Below are 22790 nucleotides of genomic sequence, written 5' to 3'. Positions count from 1 at the left end.
TCACCATTTATAAATAAAGGCATGTTTCCAACACATTGCAATCGATCTGAGACAGTTTGCAGCAATGAGCACAACTCTTCTGTGCAAAAGAGGACTTGGCCCAACTGGCTGTGTTCAGGTTATGTCCCTATATAGGATGCTGAACATGTGTGTCAGCAGCTACTTCACTATTTATGGAAAAATTTTGGAATTTTTTGTGTCAGTTCTTGGAGGTTCTTGCTGGAATCTGAATGTATGCCTTTATTTGTCAGTTGCAGTTGCCCACAACCGAGATGGCAGACCTTGCCGACCGTACATACAAAACAAAAACATCACATTGGGGAGACAGGTCAGGCTAGGTAGCAAGGGAAAAAACCATCAAAATGTGTAACACAAAAGGATAATTCAGGAATGCACAGATATCAACACACCCTCACACAATAAAACACAGACAAGCAACATGGGAGAATATGCCAGTGTGTACAGCTGGATCTGGGACCGCTGCAATCTTCGATTGCGCCTCCAGCTGATCCGCTGTCCACATCGGATGGGAGGTAAGCATGGGAGGAGGCGTTGGATTCAGGGGAGGGAGGGTCATAGTGAGGGTGTATCAGTATCAGTGTACATGTTTCGTGCGTGTGTGTGTGTGTGTGTGTGTGTGTGTGTGTGTGTGTGTGTGTGTGTGTGTGTGTGTGTGTGTGTGTGCGTGTGTGTGTGTATCCCAGTTAAGTGTCACCACGCCCAATTAAGCGAAGGTCAACAGTCTCCAGTGGACCCAGGTGGCCTTGAAGGAGGGACAAAGAATTCTGTCAACAATCCTGTTATCATGGAGAATTTTTGTTCTTCCAGTCAGCTTCGACCTTGGCAGGCCTTCAGCTGGCGCCAGTGGGATAGCCACATAAGTGAAGATGGCGAATGTTTGGGTTTAGTGCGAACAACTGCATCAGATTTTTACAGTTGGTCTAATGTCCATCACTGGTCACCAATTCTCTCAATTCCCATTCTTCTTCTCCAAGATCTTATCCATAGTGCATTCAAAACACAGCCTGAGTACTCGCAGCCCTGCCAATCGTCTATCATGGCGGCCAGCCTTATGGGATTTTGAACAGCTGTAGCCGCTTCTTTTTCTTCGATAAGCCAGGTCCGAGCCATCTCCAGTCAGCCAGAACTCTGTGTGCCATCTTTTTGGCACCTGTCTTTTATTTTGGTAGAAATAAAGAAAACAGTTCTATTTGGGCTAGAAAAGGGCTACTAGAAAGAAATAGGCACTTTTCTTTTGAATGAGGTTATACCCAGCCAGTGTGCAATGCCCTCGAGATGTCTTCACCATGGTGGAGTTATCTTTTTTGTGGTACTGGCCCAACTTTTATAGACTTTGCTTCTATTCTCAAGTGTTCATCACTACAGTGTTCCCTCAGATCCCTTTGCCAGTAAAATAGTGAGAGTGATGGTGCTATTCAAGAAATTTGAATAGCAGAAAAGATCTTTGTCTGAAATGTGCTGCCTACACCAGTAGGCATCAGAACATTTCTTCTGTCCATTATGTCGGTGTGGAATAGGTAATGTCCCTGGGAGTGCCATCAGGCTTTTCAGTTGGTAGTGGAATAAATGAAAATATAAAGGTTATATTGTAGGTGTGTTCGATCCATTATTTTTGGATTCCTGCCCATACAAAGGAATAAAAGTCAGGATATCTCAGGCTCTGCTGTGTCGATTTTGACCATTGTATTTTTATTTCTGTGTCTTTCAAACTTGCCGACAAGCCTTCTAACTTTGTTGAAGTACTCTTTGAACATCACAATATATGCGGTTTAGCTCCTCCAGCAGTCTTTTAGGTTTTTTTTTCATTTACTATAGCATACATCAAAAGTAATGAGGACTTTTGAATCACAAACATGCTGCAGAGTCAGCCGAGGTCATTAAAGCCAAAGAAGTCTCCGAATCGTTGCTAAAATCAAACGTCAGAAAAATTTCATGACAGTCTTAATAATCATTTCAATTTCAACTTTACACGACCCCGTAGCTACTTTCTTTTTCTACTCTGTATTTCTAATGGTGCTGCTGTCTTTTTAAAATGACACCCCTTTTTTTGACATTTCGAAAAAGACTCAATAAATCTTAGGCCAAGTCACTCTGTATGTAAGCAGTGTGGTTCGCTACCCGAGAGGCAAAGGATTTAACTGACATTTTTAAATAGGTTCAATGAATGGGTTCATTGGGACTTTAATTACATTCACTCTTTAACCGAGAGTGTTGTTGGCAATGGAAGTGGATCTTGACAAGCCAATGTGCTCTTATGACACCCCACCCACATAGTACTGCTGTTATTCTGATTGCCCCTCTATCTACAAGCAGTATGGGCACACCAGTGAAATCACTAATGCTTAATTAGCAGATTAGAAGATCCAATTAGGAGATCTCCTCTGTCTCAAATCAAGCCTCTGTCAACACGCCCTATGAAATGAGATAGTTCACATCTCCAAATAAGGTGGATGTTTCTAAAATGACCACGCTTGATTGACAGTTGCATTCTCGGCTTAGCCCTTCGGACACCTTGTTTGATAAACCATCCTCGATGAACCATTCATAATTATATTCTGAAGTGACAGCACAGTACATAACCTCTAAACATAAAGTAGTACTCCAGCTTTTTCCCCATGATGTTTGGTGGCTCTGCTGGCTGTTCTGTTCTGAGATGAATGTTTCTTTTTCAGAATGTGCTGCAGCAACCAAGTAAAGCTACATTAAACCCTTTAATAACCCATTTGGCCTCATCAACACACTAAACAGCTTCACCAGGGATTTAAAAGATTCTGCAGGTTTTATTAGTGGTGCTGCTGCAGTATAGGAGCTAAACTGAAGGACAGCAGCTGAGTTCGCTTCTGACTCCCTAACCTTTTCTCTCAATGTATTTTTATTGTAGAATTATCTAATAAGAGCTTTTTTCCTGGTATCAAAACCATAGAAAGGAACAACCATCTCTGTGTTAATGGCTATCCTGTGTGGGAAATTTGAACACTGTTTTCAGTTGTAACCCCAGCAATATATATCTAATGGATCAGAGGCATTAGAAGAGAGAGACATGACACTCAAAGATTGTTTAATCGATAAGTAAACAAGAATTTTATAAAGGCAAACACTGCAATTGTTTCATCTGCACAGACAAAGAGCCAGCTGTGTTGGTGACAGCCATATGTCTCTGTTTTATGGCTGTTTGTTAAGATATGAGTAGGTGTACTTTATATTTCTTTGTTCTGCATATTTCTTTACTGACAAGTGGCCAGTTCGTTACAAGGCTAAGGCAGAAAGAGAAACTGAACTGGATAAGCAGAAGATGATGGATGGATGGATGGATGGCTGGATGGATGGGTGGGTGGATGGATGCTGCTGAAGCTGTAGCATTGTTTAAGCGGCACATATGTAGTAGAAGTATAAGTTGCAGGGAAATACAGGATTTAAACCTTATCTTGAGCACTGGCCCTCGAGGCATTACTATGACTGGATTTTTGATGAACTTTGGTTGACTTGAGAGCTGGCTCTTTAATATGATTTTATAAATGGCTGGGGTTGCTTTGGGATATTATTGTTTGTGGAAGTGCTTACTGTAACTATGCTTTTGTTTCTATCTTGTTTTGTAATTAATACAAAGTGCTGCAGCTACAGGGAATAGACTGTCACAATTCCCATTTTGATGTGGCTCTCAGATGCTATTTATTCATGACAGAAGTGACTTTTATGGAAAGGCAAAACTTGAAATTGTTTTGAATTTGCACTCCTTTGATTGCTAAAACAATGATCCGTGCAATTTAAAGTTTGACTTCCAATGTGAGATAATAACGCAAATGTACTGTATTTTACTGGGTGACAGTAATTGCTCATAAGTGATACTCACTGGTATGACATGCAAATTGCTTTGTATGGTATGACTGGGACTGAGTGCTTGCAGAAATTGACAGCACTTTAACACAGTTTTGGCTTGCAAACAGGCCTCATTAAAAGCAGAACATTTTTCTGCTTTTTTGGTTTGATTAAGACAGAAATTGTTGGCTTTGTCATTCTACCAAGAACTTAATGCTGCTGCGACTGTTATGATTCACAGATGAGTGGACTCAAATGCAGGACACTGGAGACTGAATAATTCAACAAAAAGCAAGTTTAATAGCTGATGAAAACATTCCTCAGGGTTGAGTAAAAGGAAAGGTATAAATCCAGAAGTCCAGGCATGCACAAAGAAGCAAAGGGAACAAGAAGAATCCACGTGACAAAACATGCTATCCAACACAGGGGAAGACAAGACTGTATAGCCAATCACAGGGGTAATTGGGGTTGGGGAAGCAGTTAAACAGAAAAGAAAATAATGAGGACAGGGCTGAAGATAGCCAAATAGGGAAAAACTAGAAGGTAAAACGAACCAAAACCCATTGTGCTGTGTCATAGCACAACCGAAATTACTGCAGATGTGTGCAATGAGCTTGCACTGTCATTGCTCTTGAAATGGTTGCTTTAAAGACAGACACCAGATCTTTGAGAACTCACAGTTTTTTGCCTTTTTGGCAACTTTAATGTATCAAGATGGCGATAAAACAGCAATTGGGTGGAGTTAGTCTGCTATCAGTTTGCAGCTGAATGGGATAAAGATGGCACACGATCTCTTTGTGATGATGCCGTGATTAACTTCTATTTGGAGATTAAGTATCGGAATTTCAGGAGCGGGACCACACCTCCAAACACGCTCCTTTTGGTTCTCATCTATATAGGTTCCCTCAGTCCTACAAGTGGTCATTCCCGTTTATGTGCCCCACCCTCCCTTGCCTTTTCAATTCTTTATCTTCTTCAATTATCTTCTTCGCGGCCCGGTAGCCACCGCCAATCCCCTTCGAGGCCTTCCCCAAACTGCAGCTCAATTCATGTCCAAGCCATTCACCTTTACCTACTAAAAAGCTGTCAAACATAAAATCAGGACGTGGGCCAGGCTAGTGAAAGACACAGTCATTCACATGACACAGAATTAAACGTTACATTAACATAAATTTCTCAACAAAGTGGCACAATTACTGCAGGGTTGAAACTTAACTGCAAAATGGCATAGATGCTTGGAGACCTTGCTTTGATATAGCAATACTACCAGAATACAACTGTTTGGCAACTAGTTTTGTAAAGTCTCCTACTGCAAAAAAATCGCAGACAAGTTGCTCTTGTCGGCACAAACTGATTTATTCGGTACGGCCTGGGTTTAAATGAGATACTGCAAGACACACATATTAACAGAATGCCTGCTCTAATAAATTAAAGGCAGTGCTGTTTTATAAGCCCAAATCTTCCTTCTAGTGCCAGACCACAGTTTACACATATCCCTCCTACAAGGAAAAAGACTTCATCTTATGCATGTAAATCCATAAGGCAGGGCTTATTATTCTAAATAGCAACATAATATTATGCAAAGACTTGTGGAGACTTTGATGTTCTCTGCCTTCCTTTCATCTTAAATTAATTTAAAGGAGGAAAGTTTGATATAGACAATCAGGACTGATCCTCTGCAACCGTCCGATCCACCTCCACCACCCTGACCACGCCGCACACACGTAATCTCCCCTCCCCGAAAGCCAAAGTCCACATTAACATCGTAATAGGAAAGTGTGTTAAAGCAAAGCTCTTGCAGCCTGACAAGAGCGAATTGGATGTCAGAAGGATTCCTGCTCAGTTTAATTGAATCTGCCCAGCACTAAAAAAGAAAATCTGAAGTCAAAATAACCTATTAGATCTATCAGGTAATGTTTTGTTGAGTTTGACAGGTAGCACTCCGCTGCCCTCCCCACTCCCAACTCCATTCCTTCAGGTTGGGTAATGCAGGTGTGTAGGGATGGTATCCATGATGTTTCTCTCTCTGTTTCTGTTATTCGTTAATCAATTGCAGCCTGGCTCTTTCTGTTTTCTGGAGCTCACTCAGCAAATCCCCCGTGTAGAACTAGGCTGGAGAAGCATGTGGAGGGGTTTTTAGTGAGTTACTTCAGCTAATGGATGGTGGGGCTGAAGGTCTGCTCCATGTGTGAACTGAATGCTAAGAACTGGACGTTGTTCAGTTTCCAGGCTTCTGCAAATATTTTCAGTAAAAAAAGAAAGAAAGAAAGAAAAGAAAGCATTAGTGTGGAAATGAAGGTTGGTGTAATGGTATCAAAATAAGCTAAAAGCACGTAAATGTACCTGTACATGTATATTATGTTGAATACAAATGTGCTTCATGAATACACAATGAAGCCCAGGTCACATCTCAGTGCAGCGTTCAGCCATGTGAATCTTCTCTCCAGCAGCCGTTCACCTTCCTGGGGCATAATGTGGGGAAAGAAATGTCCTCATGCTTTGTCCCATGAAGGACCAATCACGTCGGCAAATGGATATTAACTTAGGGTTGTCATGGATCCCTACACATGATCAATAGCTTTCACACAGCATTGCAACCAAGGACTTTAGGGGACTGTTGCCCAGTCACAGATGTTTTTTGTGTTGTTTTTTAACCCAACTCCTGCTCTGAAACTTGATTAACTATCCCCACTGTGTTAATAATTTGTGAAAGTTTGTTTTGTTTAGGCACGGTTGCATACAAAAAAACATTTTAAAGACTTATTTTTCTAATCATGAAACCTCACAACGATACACAAGCCGTGGCGAGCAGATTCTTAATGAAAGGTACAATACTGAATAATTTCTCGTTTGGTATGACTATGGTTATTCTTAATCAATTCTTGATTGCAATCCAAACAGTTATTGTTGTGGCAATTTCGTACAGTGGTTATTAAAATGTCAGCAAGAGACAAAGGGGCCAGACTGAACTCAGGAAAAGAAAAAAGTCCTTCTTTGTCTTGTGGGAGAGCAACTATGGAGCAATCAAAACAACACAAATTGCACAGCGTAACGCGTGATGTGTGTCACTATATTAACCCTTTGGTTATAACCAAGTCCAACCCTAGGCAATCAATTGTTCTTGCAAGTCTCTGTAATTAGAACAAAAAAGTTCTAAAAACTATTTATTAACTCATTTTTAGCTATTTGTTATTTAAAATATAGGGTTATCACATATCGTGACCATGACTTCAGAGGTCTTACTATACATGCAGCGAAATTCTACTTAAGATAAAGAGCTCAGCATGCTAATGAAAAACAAACGACATAAAAGAGGCATTAAGATCACTAGTTAAAAACTGAAACTGCTGATGAGGTTTGGACACATAGCTTGAGTACAGTGAGGAAAAATTGTGGTATAATTGTGACTTTGGTGTTGTTAACATAGGATCGAAGCGTGGTATGTTGTATGTGTCACAAGCTAAACATGCATCCTGGCCCTGAACAGCTCACCTGTAAGAATCACATTTTACCATTTCTTATCCTGTCAATATCTAAACATATAGCTTACTGAGCCATATGTGTGTGTGATCGCTGAACGAATCAGTGTAGTAAGTTGATTTGGTCAAAAACTGAATTGGCTTCCTTGATTTTCCCTGCATTGAAGGGATTACACCCTTTTTGAGTACAGTTGTAAAGTTGAATAAATGTCAGTAAGTGTACACTAAGTATTAATATATATATATGTTAACCTGTGATTTTACAAAATGAACGATCTCTCCTTATTTGCAGCACCATTGTTGCTTTTCAGTAACAACTTTTTAATATTCTTCATAACTCTGTCTGTACGGTTCCTTCTTACTGAAGCTGGTCGGTCTTGATCGGTCCATTTAGAAGAAATGTCGAACGCGTCAAACGCCCCCCTTTTATGTGAGCGCGTGCAGAGCCTGAAGCAGAAAGCCTGCTTTAACAAAGGAAGTTGATAACCACCCTTGTGATACCCATTATGTCTGACTGAGCTAACACAAAGAAACACTTGCTATGTCAAACTTGCTTCTTAGTACACCCTCTGGACCTCCATATGATTACGAAAGGACCTGTGTCAACATGTTTTTCCATCAAAAAACACATACGTTAAATTTCTGCACAAGACTGCTGACATCTGTGTCTGCATGTGTTTATTTCTTCCACTGAGCTCGTTCAGGAAGAGTAAAGCAGTATTAAATTCATTTCTTTTGAAACACAAGAGCGACAGTCATGACAGTCAACCAGGCAGCTCTGGATTTACTGGAGTGTATGGGTTAAGTCCAAATCTTCGGTTTTGTTAAAGCAGTGCATCTTAGGCATTGCTGCTCCAAAGTTCCTCTATCTAAATGCCTTGTATTAAATATAATCTTCATTTCTATCACTTTAACTCTCAGACTGTGTGGTAGGGATTTGGTGGCTGATCGCTATTCTCTCAATGTCAGGAGAAGTTTTAGTAGCACTGTTACTGATTTTGTTTTTTCTTCCCATTCAGATTCACGAGCCGGAGAAGGAGCACCCAGAACAGTGGACCATGCAGTTATCGGAGGAGTGGTGGCTGTGGTCGTGTTCGCTATGCTCTGTCTACTCATTGTCTTGGGACGCTACTTTGCAAGACACAAAGGTAGTAGATATAGGAAATGTCTAAAAACAAAGTTGCTAAATGTTTGAATGTTGATACAGTTGGGTCAACTGCTCATTAGCACAAATATCAAATCAGCCAATCAAATGGCTCAATACATTTATGCATTTAGGCATGGTCAAGATGACCCGTTGAAGCACAAACTGGACAGCAGAGCAATGTGCCAAACAGACTGGTCTGGTCTTCTAGTATTTTAGAAACTTCTTTATTGAGATGCCACACAACCATATCTAGGTTTACAGAGAATAGTCCAAAGGTGAGAAAAGAACCAGTGAGCATCAGTGCTCTGGGGGGGAATCTCATGTTGATGCGAGGCTGATAGGAAGGCAACAGTCAGTAAACTAACCTCAACTAATGCAGAAGAGCATCTCTGAATACAGATGGGCTAAAGTTGCACACCGGGACCACACCGGGCACAACTTCTGTCAGCTAAGAACAGCAAGCTGAGGCTACAATTAACCTGGGCTCAAAAAACATGGACAATTGAAGATTCGAAAAATGCTATATGGTCCGATGAGTCTCTATTTCTGTTGCAACATTTGGATAAGAGATAACATATGCAGTAAATGACATGAAATTATGGATCTATCCTGCCTTGTATCAACAGTTCAGGCTTGACACACACTACCAGCGTGACTCGCCATCCCTTTATGACTATGGTGTGCCCGTGTTCTGATGGCTACTTCCGGCCATGCCACAAAGTTCAAATCATCTCAAACTGCTTTTCTTGAATGTGACAATGCATTCCCTGTACTCAAACGGCCTTAGTTTAATAGAGCACATTTGAAGGCTGGTTGTGCCTCTGGAGGTAGAGTGGGTCATCTAATGACCAGATGCCAAAGTGTCCTTGGGCAACCCTGAGTTGCTCCCGATGCGTTTATCTGGGTGTAAATTTGTGTGAATGTCAGATAGAAACCAGTGCTTGTTTGAACCTGTATCAATTGGTGAATAAGAACTGTATAAAACACTTTGAGTCCTCAAGTAGAGAGCGAAGCTGCTGTGTACGAACAAGTCTTGTTACTTTTTACCATTTACCTTTGGGATATGTTGGAACAGGAGAGTCACATAATAGATGCTCAGCTGTCAAATCTGAAGCAGCTGTATGATGCTATCATGTCAACATGGAGCAAAATCTCTGAGGAATGTTTCCGGCACCTTGTTGAATCAATGCCACGAAGAAGGCAGTTCTGACGGCAAAAGGGGGGATCTAATCCACTATTAGCAAGGCATACCCAAAAGCTCCATATGATACATTTAAATTTTGTGTATCATTTTTAAGAAGTACCTGTTATTTCACAGCAGCTTTCCTTTTAAGCATTATCTGTCCCAGCAGGCAGTTTGTCAAGTGTAGCCTCTTTACTTTGTTTCTGCAAAAACGACTTATTACATCAATGGATGGTTGCTATCAAAATGATGGAAAGACAGCTATTAAGGCTATGGGTTACTGATGATGAGTAAAATTACATTTTTCATGCAGTCCTGCCGCATAGTATAACAAATCTTGTATGCCGTCCTCACAACAGAGAAATAATTAGAATCTATAACACATTTCACACTTTGATGTTTCTTATGCGGGGGGAAATGAATTGGGTACATTAACCACTTTAGAGAGGAAGTACAGTAAATGAGGCAAATTAAAAGTATAGAGGAAATGTGCTCTTATTTCAGTGGTGCTGAACTCTGAGTGGCTCCTCACATTTGTGTCTAGAAGCAACATGCAAGCTGCTTGCTGGTAGATCTTAGCGGTGCAGTGAAACTTTGAGGCAGTGAGGTTTGCAGTAGCTCCAGTGATTCGTACGACTGTTTCCCAGATCAACACACAAAAACAGCCTCTGTCTAGCTGACTCCGACTGACGTGACTTATTGACACCGAAGACCAGGCACACAGCCATGTGAAGCAGTCCCACTGTTGTGTTACCGAGTGCAGCAGTGCAGATTTTAAAGGATAACTCTAGTTTATTACAACTTGGTTGCTATTCTGTATATAATGTTTTCAGCCACTTTCGTCAGTAATAAAAGAATTGAAATCCATAATCCAATACTGAGATCTAGAGGTGCAGAAACATTGCTTAAAAAAAGAAGAAGAAAAAAGCGTTAGAGGGAGAAAGAAACAGGTGCAGTCAGACAATCAGAGAAGTCAGAAACAACCCCCCCAGGTTGGTCAAACTTATTTAGAGGAGAAAGCAACTTTGAAATTACTGTCCAAACATCCATTACACCTCACAGACCATCTTCCTCAACTTTGACCCACTGTGGAATTGGGACCTTTGTAAGGAAAAATAGGGGAAAACGGGTTCACTTCGGGCCTATTTTGTGCCCACTTCTCATAAAATGATTTGGACAGTCTTGCTAAACTTTTGGCATTTTACACCCTGCCAAATCATCCAGCTGTTCATGAGTCCTAACACATCTGTCTCTGCTGGTTCCAGATCTCAGCAGTTACTTTGGCTCATGCAGAGATATTGAAACTGACTGGCAAAACTATGAAATATAAGCTGTAATAAACTGGACGTATCCTTTAGTGTTCACTTTGGAATTATTGTCACAATGCTGCTTTCCTCTTAGGCAACTCGCAACATGTTTTCAATATAAAACAGCAATAAGATGCAAGTACAAATAAAAATTCAGGCCACTTTGACTAATTGTGTATATTATGAGAGGTAAACTGTTTACAAGGTAGAGTGCCTGGAGGCCAAGTATAAATATTCATGACGGAACAATAATAATAATCATGAGGAGGGAGGTTTTTGTTTGTTGTTTTTGGGGGGGGGTTGGTGTCATTTGGTGGCTACACCTATGCAGATGTGAGGCTGCAGCAGCCACTCAGAAAATATTTGAATTAGAACAGAAATATTGTCTCAGGCAACTTTTAACTACCTCTTTAAAAACTTTCCAATAATTACTCAACATCACACTTACCTGAAGGGACCCACAGCCCTGAGAGTAAGTGAAGCAGCAGATTTGTATTAACTGAAGATAAGGTTGGAGGACCACAAAAGTCTGATATTACTGTTCAAACTTCTGCCAAATTGAGACACATTAATAATTTTATGAAGTTATGATGTGGAATACAAATATATATATTCCACATCATAACTTCATAACTATATATATACTAGGGCTGCCACAAACAATTATTTTGATAGTCGACTAGTCACCGATTATTTTTGCGATTAGTCGACTAATCGGATCATGCATCCACTGGACGTAAAACGTACAGCTTATTGCACCAGCATGCATCTGCTCTTATATAACTATCATTAGCTTACAGCTTTAAGGTAAATGGTAAATGGACTGGTTCTTATATAGCGCTTTTCTACTCTGTCTGAGCACTCAAGGCGCTTTATACAACTAATTCATTCACCCAGTCACACAAGCACTTCTAAGCTCTTAAGTGCTGAGTATCTAACATTCATACACATTCACAGTCCGATGGATGCATCGGAGAGCAACATGGGGTTAGTATCTTGCCCAAGGATATTTGGCATGCAGACTGGAGCAGCCTGGGATCGAACCACCGACCTTCTGGTTAGTGGCTGCCAGAGCTACAGCCAGTGTGTGCTGTTTTAGTTAGTATGTGCTAACTAAAAATAAAGACAAGATGATAGTTTATTAGATTTTAATGAAATTTGCAGATTGTTTCAGTGAAGTTTAATAAATTCAGCCGTCTGCTCCTTGCTATCTAAAATATAACAGGACACCGGAGTATATTCTCGAGCATCTGATAGTCAGTTGTCTGCTTGACATTTATTCAGCTGTGTGAAAACTATAACTTTAATCTCAGCCAAACCGATTTACTCAGGAACAAATAAAATACTGAAAAAAGCCAAACAATAACATTTTTAAGTTATCTAAGTGACTTCTATATCATGTTTAACCTGATAGCGAAAGATGGCAGTGGGTTTGAAAATGATTTGCCGGGAGTCCGGTGTTCTCACCGGCTCTAGTGAGCCTTGAACCCGGCTAGCTATCGAGCTGGTGGGTAACAGACGTCTCCGAAAACGTCAGAGCGCTTTGGAAAATATGTGATGTCTCGATAAACCAAGCAGATATTTGAAGTTTACACAGTTACATTCTCACCTGAAAATATGTTAAACGTTTATTTTGTGACCCAGAAAGAATAATAAGAGTAATATTAAAACTAGCTGCCGCCATTGTTGGAAACTGAGCAGGGCCGCGCTATGAATTCTGGAATAGGTTGGGCCACAAAGTATACACCCGACCCATCCTTCAAATCTGGGGAAATGAAGGGCGCACTTGTCGGAGTCTTCAAATTTGGACAGTCTTCGTCGTGTCGCTGTAACGTAATCGGCCTACAAAGGACACAGCTACAATACCGGACACTGCTTCTTCTTCTTCTTCTTTGGCGTTTAACGGCAGCTGGCATCCTTGTACATGCAGTGCTGCCATCTTCTGTTTCAGTCTGTTATTACACTCTTAAATCCTACTACTTATTCCTGCGTCTTTTGTGATCTTACAAAGCTTCAAACGATGCGTCGACTATTAAATTAGTCGTCGACGATTTTAATAGTCGACATAATCACGAGTAGTCGATTAATCGTGGCAGCCCTAATATATACACATATATATATTCAATTTATTTTCTTGCTTTATACATGCTTTATAGTATATACAGCATAAAAGGAAAAGTTTTCACATGGGTGCAGTGTAAAAAACACTAGGTGGCTCCACTCACACCCAGTGTGAAGGGAAGTGAGAGGGTTAGCCTTTGGCGCTTTGAGTGTTCAGTTGTGTGATTGAAGCCCAGATTAAAGTTGGAGTAAAATATTGGGATCTCTCGTGTTGTCCTTACATACCTCTACAGTATATCCTTACTGCTTCCATAGAAATGAAGAGGGTAAGTAGCAGCCAGCTGCTGCTAATCAAATGCACTTGATTAATTGATCATCTGCAAGTGGAGGCACCTCTATAAAAGCAGACGTTTTCGGCGGTTTTCTGGTCTGGAAATATAAAGGTGTAAATTCCAAGGAGAAAAAAAAAGGCAATGATCTTAGAAAAGCAATTTTTGCTTTGTATCAGTCTGGGAAAGGTAATAAGTCCATTTCCGAATAATAGAGTCTGGCATTCTACAGCTAGAAAGATTATTCACAAAAAAACATCCAAGACAGCTGCCAGTCTGCCAGCAGTGGACGTCTGAAATTCACTTCAAGGTCAGACTGTGCAATACTCAAAGAAACTGAAAAAACCCCAAGAGCTACATCTCAGACTCTACAGACCTCAGTTATCATGTTAAATGTCAAAGATCATGACAATACAATTAGAAAAAGACGGAACAAGTACAGTTTGTTTGGCAGCACAGCTTAGATTTGAAAAGTTGCTTCTGAAAAACACTTCTGTAACAATGTCCTTTGGGCAGATGAGAGTGGAGATGTTTGACCATATTGCATTGAGTCGACCATGAACTCCTCTGTAGACCAAAGTAGTCTAGAGTCAAATGTGAGACCATCTGTTTGACAACTGAAGCTTGGCCAAAATTGGGTCATGCAGCAGGACAGTCAGAAAATCTACAACATGTTTGAAAAAGTCAGAGTGTTGCAAAGAGACCTTAAGAGAGCTGTGCATGAAGGAATGTATGCAAGCCTCAATGGTCTGAAGCATGATGACTGCCATCTAAAATTTCCTCAGAAGTCAATGTCAAATTCAAATTTATTTGTCACGTACACAGTCATACACAGTACGATATGCAGTGAAATGCTTATGTGCAATGTGCCATACGATTGCATTAGCAATAATTTTAATAACGCTCTATATTAACAGTTACACACTATATAGAACAACTTTATAGAATTAAATTTGTTTGTAGATGTTGGCAACTATCAGCGAATAGTTATCAGCTATTTTGAAACAAAAAAACAACACTTTTTATCCATAATAGCAAATGGACTGTACAACAGAAAATGCAAATGCTACTTATGGTCTGCTCACACCAATGATAAGAAAAATAAACTGGGCCAATGTGGCATGTTTGTTACTACAGAGATACACATGTTAATGTGATCTCTGGTCTCCCACTCAGAGATACAGGTCTCCGAGTGTCCAGCATTCAGACGGCTACCTGAGGACACTCAGATATGTAGAGCCAAATACAGCAACAAATCCAGCTGCGTTTGTAGTTCTGCAAACTTTGACCCCCACAGAGTCAAATCAGCTGTATTTCGATGTCCTCTGTGTCCAGCCAGTTAATGCACGGCAAATCCAGCTGCTCATTAACGCTTTCTGGTTTGATCAGAAAAGAAAACATTGGTCCATACACCTGAAAGTCCCAAAAACACATAGTGAATTCTGTCCTGAGTCCACGGATGTATCCGTGTATTTCCGCGGTGCTGATGCTGCGCTGAGCGGACAGATCTTGAAGCAGATGGTCAGATGATTTCTATACATTTTACATCAAATAAAAACTTTGGTTGTAAGATTCAGATAATTATTTAATAAAAGCTAGACATTTTAATGAGAATAAGAAAGAAAAGTATTTCTTTGTGCCCCCCTCTCCCTGTTAATGCCCTACCTGCCCCCTGGCAAAACTTTGCTAGACCCACCCCTGCACAGTTACCAGCTGTCAGCTACTTATAAAATGATCCTGGTGTTATTTGTCTCTCAGAAACAGTTCATAACTTCCCTTCAACTCATTCATGTCACCTAAAAGGTAAACCTGTTTCTCCATCACCTGTTCAGCTCTGATGATTCAGTAAGGACATCTCCTGGTTTCATCTTCATGTTTCCCTCTCACCACATATCCAAACTGATATCATGACCAGCAGCTTTTACTGCTGTGGCTCCAGCAAACATCAGCTGATACTAGAAATTAATATTACATCAATTCTAACAACAGCTGATCAAGCTTAAACGTGCTGCTGTTGTTTACCGTGACATCAGCTGGTTTTTTCTTTCTGGCGCAAAGTGGGGGATAAACAAACAAGAGAGAAAAGCCGATCAGCTGATCATTGATCAGTTTCACGCTTGAAGTAGCAACAGGAGAGGGAGGGGGAGAGGATGAGAGGAGAAGAGACAGCTGCAGCATAAAGACAGAATAACTCCAGCTTTGTGTCTTTTTCCATTCTAGCTGAAGTCCGGGACAAACTGTGTTCTTTTTCAGCTCAACACGAAACGCATAATATTTTCTCTGAATACGGAACGATTACACTTTTTATGGGACGGCAACTCTACTAACTAACCTTATGAATAAAGTTCACTATCACTAACATCATATCACCCGCCTAGCTGTATAGAAACTCCGTCATGCTAGCTAGTACGCAGTACGAGTTATTGTAACTGACTGTAAAAAGTCAGCACAACGAAAATAAACTCCACCTAAACTTGGCTTATATCTGACCCAGATAGACTGCAGGTCGCCTCGGGTCTCTCCTCCTCCTGCCTCCCCTTTCTCTCATCCACCTGCCTCTGTGGAAGCTCCGCCACAGCCACCACCAAACAACTAAGTTATTTTTACACACCGGCCAGCATCTGGCCAATCCACCACCTTTCAATGTTTACAAAAAAACTAAACAAAACATCGGCCCATAAAAATGAAAAATCAACATCGGCCGGTATGCTCGATGGCCAGTCCAGCTATGGTAAATGGCCTGTATTTATATAGCGCTTTACTAGTCCCTAAGGGCCCCAAAGCGCTTTACATATCCAGTCATCCACCCATTCACACACACATTCACACACTGGTGATGGCAAGCTACATTGTAGCCACAGCTGCCCTGGGGCGCACTGACAGAGGCGAGGCTGCCAGACACTGGCGCCACCGGGCCCTCTGACCACCACCAGTAGGCAACGGGTGAAGTGTCTTGCCCAAGGACACAACGACCGAGACTGTCCGAGTCGGGGCTCGAACCGGCAACCTTCCGATTACAAGCTACAGTTGTGCCATCAGTTAACCCCTGGCACGTGTGCCCAGGGTTGCTGATCCCTGGTCTAAAGCAACGTAAAGAAGAGTGGATCCAAAATTCCTTCCTGGCAATGTGAGAGGTGACAAAGTCATACAGAAATCAGTTACATCACGGTATTGTTGCTAACAGGTTGTTTTTGAAACTACTGAATCATGAGGTATACTTAGTTTTTCACACACTACTTCTGGATGTTGCCTCAATCTTTGTTAAATAAATGATGATGTTGTTCATCTGAGGTCAAGGTTACATTTGAATTAATTTAACACATGCTAAGGACTAGATGATATTTTGTTTACTGTGTTCTGATACGTAAAACCTTAGAACAGACAGGGTAAACGTTCTTTTTCAGGTCTGCATAATATTCTAGCCAGCCTTTTTTGCAGCACTCCAGCACCTTGTTTCTCTCTTTTCAGGCAGCATTTGTGCTTTTAATGTGGCACTACTGTCCTTCATTCTTCCTAAAATATTGTCATCATCGCCTCTACTTTGATAGGCTGTGAATAACTCTTGTAAATTAGGTTTGAAGTGGCTGGCTAGTCCCTTTTTGTGTGAACTTGACAAGGTTAATTTGAAGGTGTGAGCAACACTCTTCCTGACACTCAAGATCATTTTGAAACCCTGATTTTCATGTGCCAATCATAAAGGAAAGTGAGGGGAAACGCTGTGTAATCTGAATATCGCCGCTTGCTGGTGTTCGGTATATGTAAATGGCCACACAGTGAAGGATTTGCATAATTGGGTGCTGTGAGATGGAGAGCCACATTTTAATCTTTTGTATCATCTGAGCAGCAGGCTATTATCCAGTTCGTGACACTGTCCTCCATCCTGTCCTCCTCAGGTACCTACTTCACACATGAAGCCAAAGGAGCAGACGACGCAGCGGATGCAGATACAGCCATCATCAATGCCGAGGGTGGCCACACCAATTCTGATGAAAAGAAGGAGTACTACATCTAATCAGAACAGGACCCCTCACCTCCAATGTCCTGCTTGGGACACTGAAGGGTTTTTTGGGACGGGGAGAGGGGGAAAAGGTGGGGGTTGACAGAGGGGTTGGAATCGGTTCGGTGGAGGGGTAGAAGAGACACGGGATTTTAAAGAAAGGCCTGGTTTTAAGCCGTTGTCTAGTCTAGTCTGCAGATGTAGATGGAATGTTGTGTGTGTTTAAAAAAACAAAAAATCAAAAAAGGATAAAAAATGTTAGGGTCTGGGGTTTTCAGTATACAGGGATGGGTGGGAGGGTGTGCCAGAAATCACTGTAGAGAGCTTCACCATTCAACACCTCCCTAACTGCTGGTACAAATTGTATTTAGTTCAACCATTTGCAGAAAATTCTGTGCCTTGTTCGAAATCTTTTGGTTCTACCCATATTTTGCATTTGTGTTGATCATCGTTTGCATAACCTCGTTGCTCCCCTTTTCCCGTTTCATCTTCCCACCTCGTAATTATCAGTGTGCTGTTGGCTTTTGTATGAGGGTAAAATTACACAGCCACTTTATTAATGTCTCTTAATGTGTCTGCACAAACGGATCCTCTCCTGCATAACAAAAACTCTTTCCAGTATACTGTGATTTGTCTCAAGCCATTACTTTCTTCTCTTTCTCCCTGAAGTTTTGACAGCTCTAAAAATGCATGGAACGCTTTACATATCATTGTACAAAGGACATAAAAGAGAAACAGGTTTATAGTACTGGACCACACACACGACACCACAGAAAGAAACGCGACTAAAACAGAGGCACAGAGGCTAATGTAAAAGGATGTTCCCATTTCAACAGGCTGGTTCAGTTTGAAAATTCATATTTAAAAACCTCGGTTTTGTTTTTGCAGAGCAGATATACTTCTGTATTACTGTCTTTTAAGGCATTACATTCCTTAGTGAAAAGAAGCAGTGCATTATTTTTTCCTCACTGCATTGCCATTTCATTATTTTTGATTTCTTCCTCTGCTCTGTGTTATTTTTCTTCTATTTGCTGAATGGAAGGCCTGTCTTCCCACCGGCTTTTATTGAGTTGTAATGTTGGTTTTCAATTGATTTCCATCTGCTCTCACCCTAGAATATTTTTTATGATAAATGAGAAAGTAAGAAAATGTAAATTGTCCTAAAATTGTTTTGACACATCCTCAGTCAAGATGCCTCTGTAATAAAAGACTGTTGGAAAAAAATATTTGGTGTTAATATTTGCCAATCAGCAGCTGACATTGCTGGTGTAGTGTACGCCATACAACAAGTTTTCCAAGTAGAGAACCAGCCTTAATATAACTCCAAACTGAAGCCCATTCAAAGTTAAGTTACATCTAATCGGTACATAGCTACACGATACATAGCAGTCAAGGTCCTCCCATTAGCAGGTTCACGTTATCTCATTGACACACAGTCCAATGTAAATCAAGCCAATGGCATCACAACTGTATTGTACACTAATCCTTACTAAGAAATATTTTTTACAACTTACTAGAATTACAATGGAGTACCTTTGTGGATTTTACTGTATCACGTTCATTGTCAGTTTTGTCAAACTGTAAAATATGGAAGTGTTATGGAAAGTACATGTCTTCGAAGTAGAGTGTTCTGAGAGACAAACCATTCACAGCCATTCACCACCATACACTATATGGACAAAAGTATCTTTGAGTGCAGGTGTTTTGGGTCGCCACAGCTGTAGAAAATCAAGCACCGAGCCGTGCGGTCTACTTTTACGAACATTTGTGACGGGATGGGTTCTTCTAAGGAGCTCACTGAATTCTAACGTGGTACTGTAACAATGTGCCACCAGTGCAACAAGTCAGTTTGTGAAATTTCTTCCCTTCTAGGTATTCCACATCTAATCTAAGTGAAACCACAGGACCTTAGCCATACAGTTATAGAGCTCCAGCCCTCCTCTGGCATTAACATCAGCACAAATCTGTGTGCCAGGAGCTTCATGGCATTAAGAAGCTCCTTTAGGTGTAATGGATAGGTGACCAAGTACTTTTGTCCATGTAATGTACGTAATTTTGCTCAAATTCATTCATTTTTGAACACCAAAATATTAATTTTGCATGTATGCTCATGCTAGAACCCGTTGCTTTTGCTTCTCTATCATGGTTTATGTACAACCTGCCAAAAGCCAATGAGAATCTGTTTCGCTATGTCAGTTTGGGAGCACTGAGGACACCAGAAGTAATTAATTGTTCATACGATGACATATTACACACGTTGTGGTCCTTGGTGTTAATCCATGGTTTGCATTATTGCTCTGGCTCTTCAACATGGCAATGTGGGTTTACCAGTGACATTGTTTCTCATTATTATGTGTTCGCACAGCAAGCAACACGCTTAATGAATCCTTTCTCCATGTGACAGCTGTGGGTGGATAAAGCTGGAGGTTTCAGATGCCGTGTACAATTTCAAGAGTTTGAAACACTGAAAGCATATTTATTTCGTGGCTTTTTTCTGTTGTGATATTACATCACACTTCAAAGATTTGTCAAAGTTAGCATGTGCCCAACATCAGCAGCAGCAGTTTTATTTTTTTAAAGTGAAGTTGGTCTAATGTTGAAAAACTAGTGTCAAGAGGACAAACTAAATCATATTAGTCAAGGAAAAGGTGGCAGTTTGATTTCTAGTGTTTATTTACCATCCACATACTGTTAATTTCAGCTCAAAATCTGAATTACTAATGTTTGCTTGTTTATTGATATACATTATTTGTTGTTGTTTATTAAATGGGACACCTGTGGAATTGGAACAGTTAAGCTTTGCATTAAATCCATTTTCAAGAAATTTGAAAAGTAATGGCAGTGCATCGTAAGCGTAAGATGATGCTTGATTTCTGAATTACGCTTCTAAATAAAATGAATGCAATCTGTTTAAAAATCTCAAATCTTAAACCTGCTTTACCTTTCCCTTGTTTTGTAATGAGATGGAAATGTGTTTCAAAATGACTTTGAAACACTTTGGTCAGACTTTGCCCCCCTTTGCAAGTTGCTAACTGTTAAAATTACTTTCTAATTTGAATAGGAAAAAATGTTTTTTAAGCTTCATAAAATGGATTCTTTGAGAGAAACCAATAAGATGTTGGAATAAATAAATCAAGACACTGAAAACCACTTTTCCATTTCATCACTGTTTGGCGCATTTATGGATTCTTTGGCACTTAATGGTGTTGCTTGCCATGTGTACACTCACTATGATTTAACACTGTGTTGCTATGTTAAAGCATTTGATTGGATTTTGTTAACGCGCAGCTCGTATTGCGACACATTACCAATGTGATAGCTTTAATATTTCATGGTCATGCATGAAGACAACATTCAGCCTTTCCATGTTGAGATTTGGGGTGGCTCTTAGACATAGCTCTTGTGAAATCCACAGCGCAAATTACACTTTCTTGACCATCTGTGCATTTAAAAACGTTTAAGTTTTGGGGCGGGGTGATTTTAGAGCACAGCAAGTGGAACGGGGGGAGCTGTGGATACGTTATTTTTAGTTTTGGATGTGGTAGTTGTAGATAGGATTTACAGGAGAGACGATGTGGACAAAAATCAAAGATGTTGTGTCCAACTCTCTCCATCTGTTTCTTGTTAAAACTTGAGTTCATTTTCATTAGTTCTGGACTCACAAAGTAATTTTATCACAAAGTTAACACTGTATGCTGACGACACTGTTTTGTGTTTGTTAAATGGACGGGTGGGGGTGGGGTGGGGAACTGATTAGGTAAATGTTTCACGGTCTGGTGTCTGATTTAACTATTGATTGACTTGTTATTGTTGCTTTATGAATCACAGAGCAGATGTCACTTTCATCTGTAAGACTGATATTGTGTGATTTGTATTTTCCAGTGAGCACTATTTCGCTTCAGTGACATGTGGCAGCTTTGATTTAAATCAGACTTCAAAATATGTACTTGCCAATAAAGGAATAGAACTGAATATTGTCTTCTCCCTAAGGCTGATACGTTAATATTTTATTTGTGAATATTAAACTTTTTGCAGATTGGAATGCCAGGAGTGTTTTACGTTATAAAAATATTTTTTTGTTCTCCCAAATTTCCAACATAAGAAAGTGAAAAAAATATATTTAAGTACGCTTAATTATTCCGAATCTTAGGTGCATAACAGAACGATAAGGTTATTGTACATATCATTTTATTTTCCATTATTCCCAGTGAAGTTTTAAAAAACGTTGACTATGGTCTTATCTTACAGTGCAACTGAAGTCGTTTTCTTCCCATTAAATTCTTTTGCTAGTGTCCTGTCTCAGGTTCATGCCTTGCTGACTGATGTGACTGCATCTCAGGTAGAATGCAAAATTTAGGCCCCACCTATCAATGACATGAAAGCAAGTACAATACATCATTAAATACAATTAAGTACAAAACAGAAGTTTAGGTCCCAAAGCAAAAAGGGTGAGATAATTTTGCTTCTATGTTGTACATGTTTTATGTATTTTTCTTAATATTTGGTGCACTGTAAAAGATGTGTTAAGTATTGCTTTGTGTTAACATAGGTACTAAAGAGTACAATGTTTATTGGAATGAAGCAGGATCAGAAACTTGTTGTGGCTGTACTTCTGTCAATTTCAACGCACCACCACCTTTTGATTCCCAAAAAGTTTTCTTTCACCATTCTTTTCAGATTGATTATTTTTGTCTCTCTGCTGTACTTGGGAAATGTTAATGTGTATTAATGGAGAAGAGGAGTTCCACATTCCCATACACATTTTGTATTGGTTCATAAATAGACATTTTTACAAAACAATGAAGAGTTCTTGTCTTAATAAAAGAGAAAAGATATAAATGTCCAAAATAATCAGTGTTGGCATTGGGTTTTTTTAATAGGCTTTAGGTGAATTATTAAATGTAAAATGCTATACGTATAATATGGGCGCAGAGCAATACATACAGTAATATTTACTTTGGAATTAAACAACAACAACTGTCCACCCTAGCATCTTCTTTGTCTTCCCCAATAGACACAAACACAGATTTTTACAACTGTTTAAGTGAAGGGTCTCAGTCATCCAGGTCGTCGAAGTCTAAGGAGCTTGAAAAGAAAAGCACCTGGACTTCTTTAAGTTTCCTTGAAGACATTTCACCTCTCATCCGAGAAGCTTCTTCAGTTCTAAGAGCAATTCGGGTTCACCAGAAGCTTGGCTCGTGTGGGTCAAGATTCAGCAGGCATGTCCTGATTTAAAACCAAATTGCCTGAGGATAGAAGCTCCTATTGAGCCTCTCTGTTTTTGCCCAGATGGTGCTGAACCTTCTGCCTGATTGCATAAGTTGTAACAGGTTTTTGATGGGATAGGACAGGCCCTTCAATATCTGAGCTGCTCTGGACCAGCATCTCCTGGTGTAAATGTCCTGCAGGGAGGGGAGAGCAGCCCTGCTGTAGCGTTCTGCTGTACGGAA

At 40.2% G+C, this 22790-nt stretch overlaps 1 protein-coding gene across 7 annotated transcripts in view; it reads left to right on the top strand.

The window, feature by feature from the left end:
* The window catches only part of cadm1a (cell adhesion molecule 1a), a 473893-nt gene extending 453406 nt beyond the window's left edge, over positions 1 to 20487 (top strand). For all 7 annotated transcript variants that reach the window (XM_082549416.1, XM_082549412.1, XM_082549413.1 and 4 more), the window contains 2 exons: positions 8336 to 8464; positions 17237 to 20487. In XM_082549416.1, coding sequence (XP_082405542.1) covers positions 8336 to 8464; positions 17237 to 17355 — 248 coding nt within the window. In that variant the 3' untranslated portion in view covers positions 17356 to 20487. The remainder of the gene's footprint in view (positions 1 to 8335; positions 8465 to 17236) is intronic.
* Positions 20488 to 22790: the final 2303 nt, after the last annotated feature.

Source organism: Aulonocara stuartgranti (genome assembly GCF_965226115.1).
Source record: "Aulonocara stuartgranti genome assembly, chromosome: 10".
NCBI classification, from domain to species: domain Eukaryota; kingdom Metazoa; phylum Chordata; class Actinopteri; order Cichliformes; family Cichlidae; genus Aulonocara; species Aulonocara stuartgranti.
The sequence above is the reverse complement of the archived record's forward strand: the minus strand, read 5'-3'. Positions and strand labels throughout refer to the sequence as shown.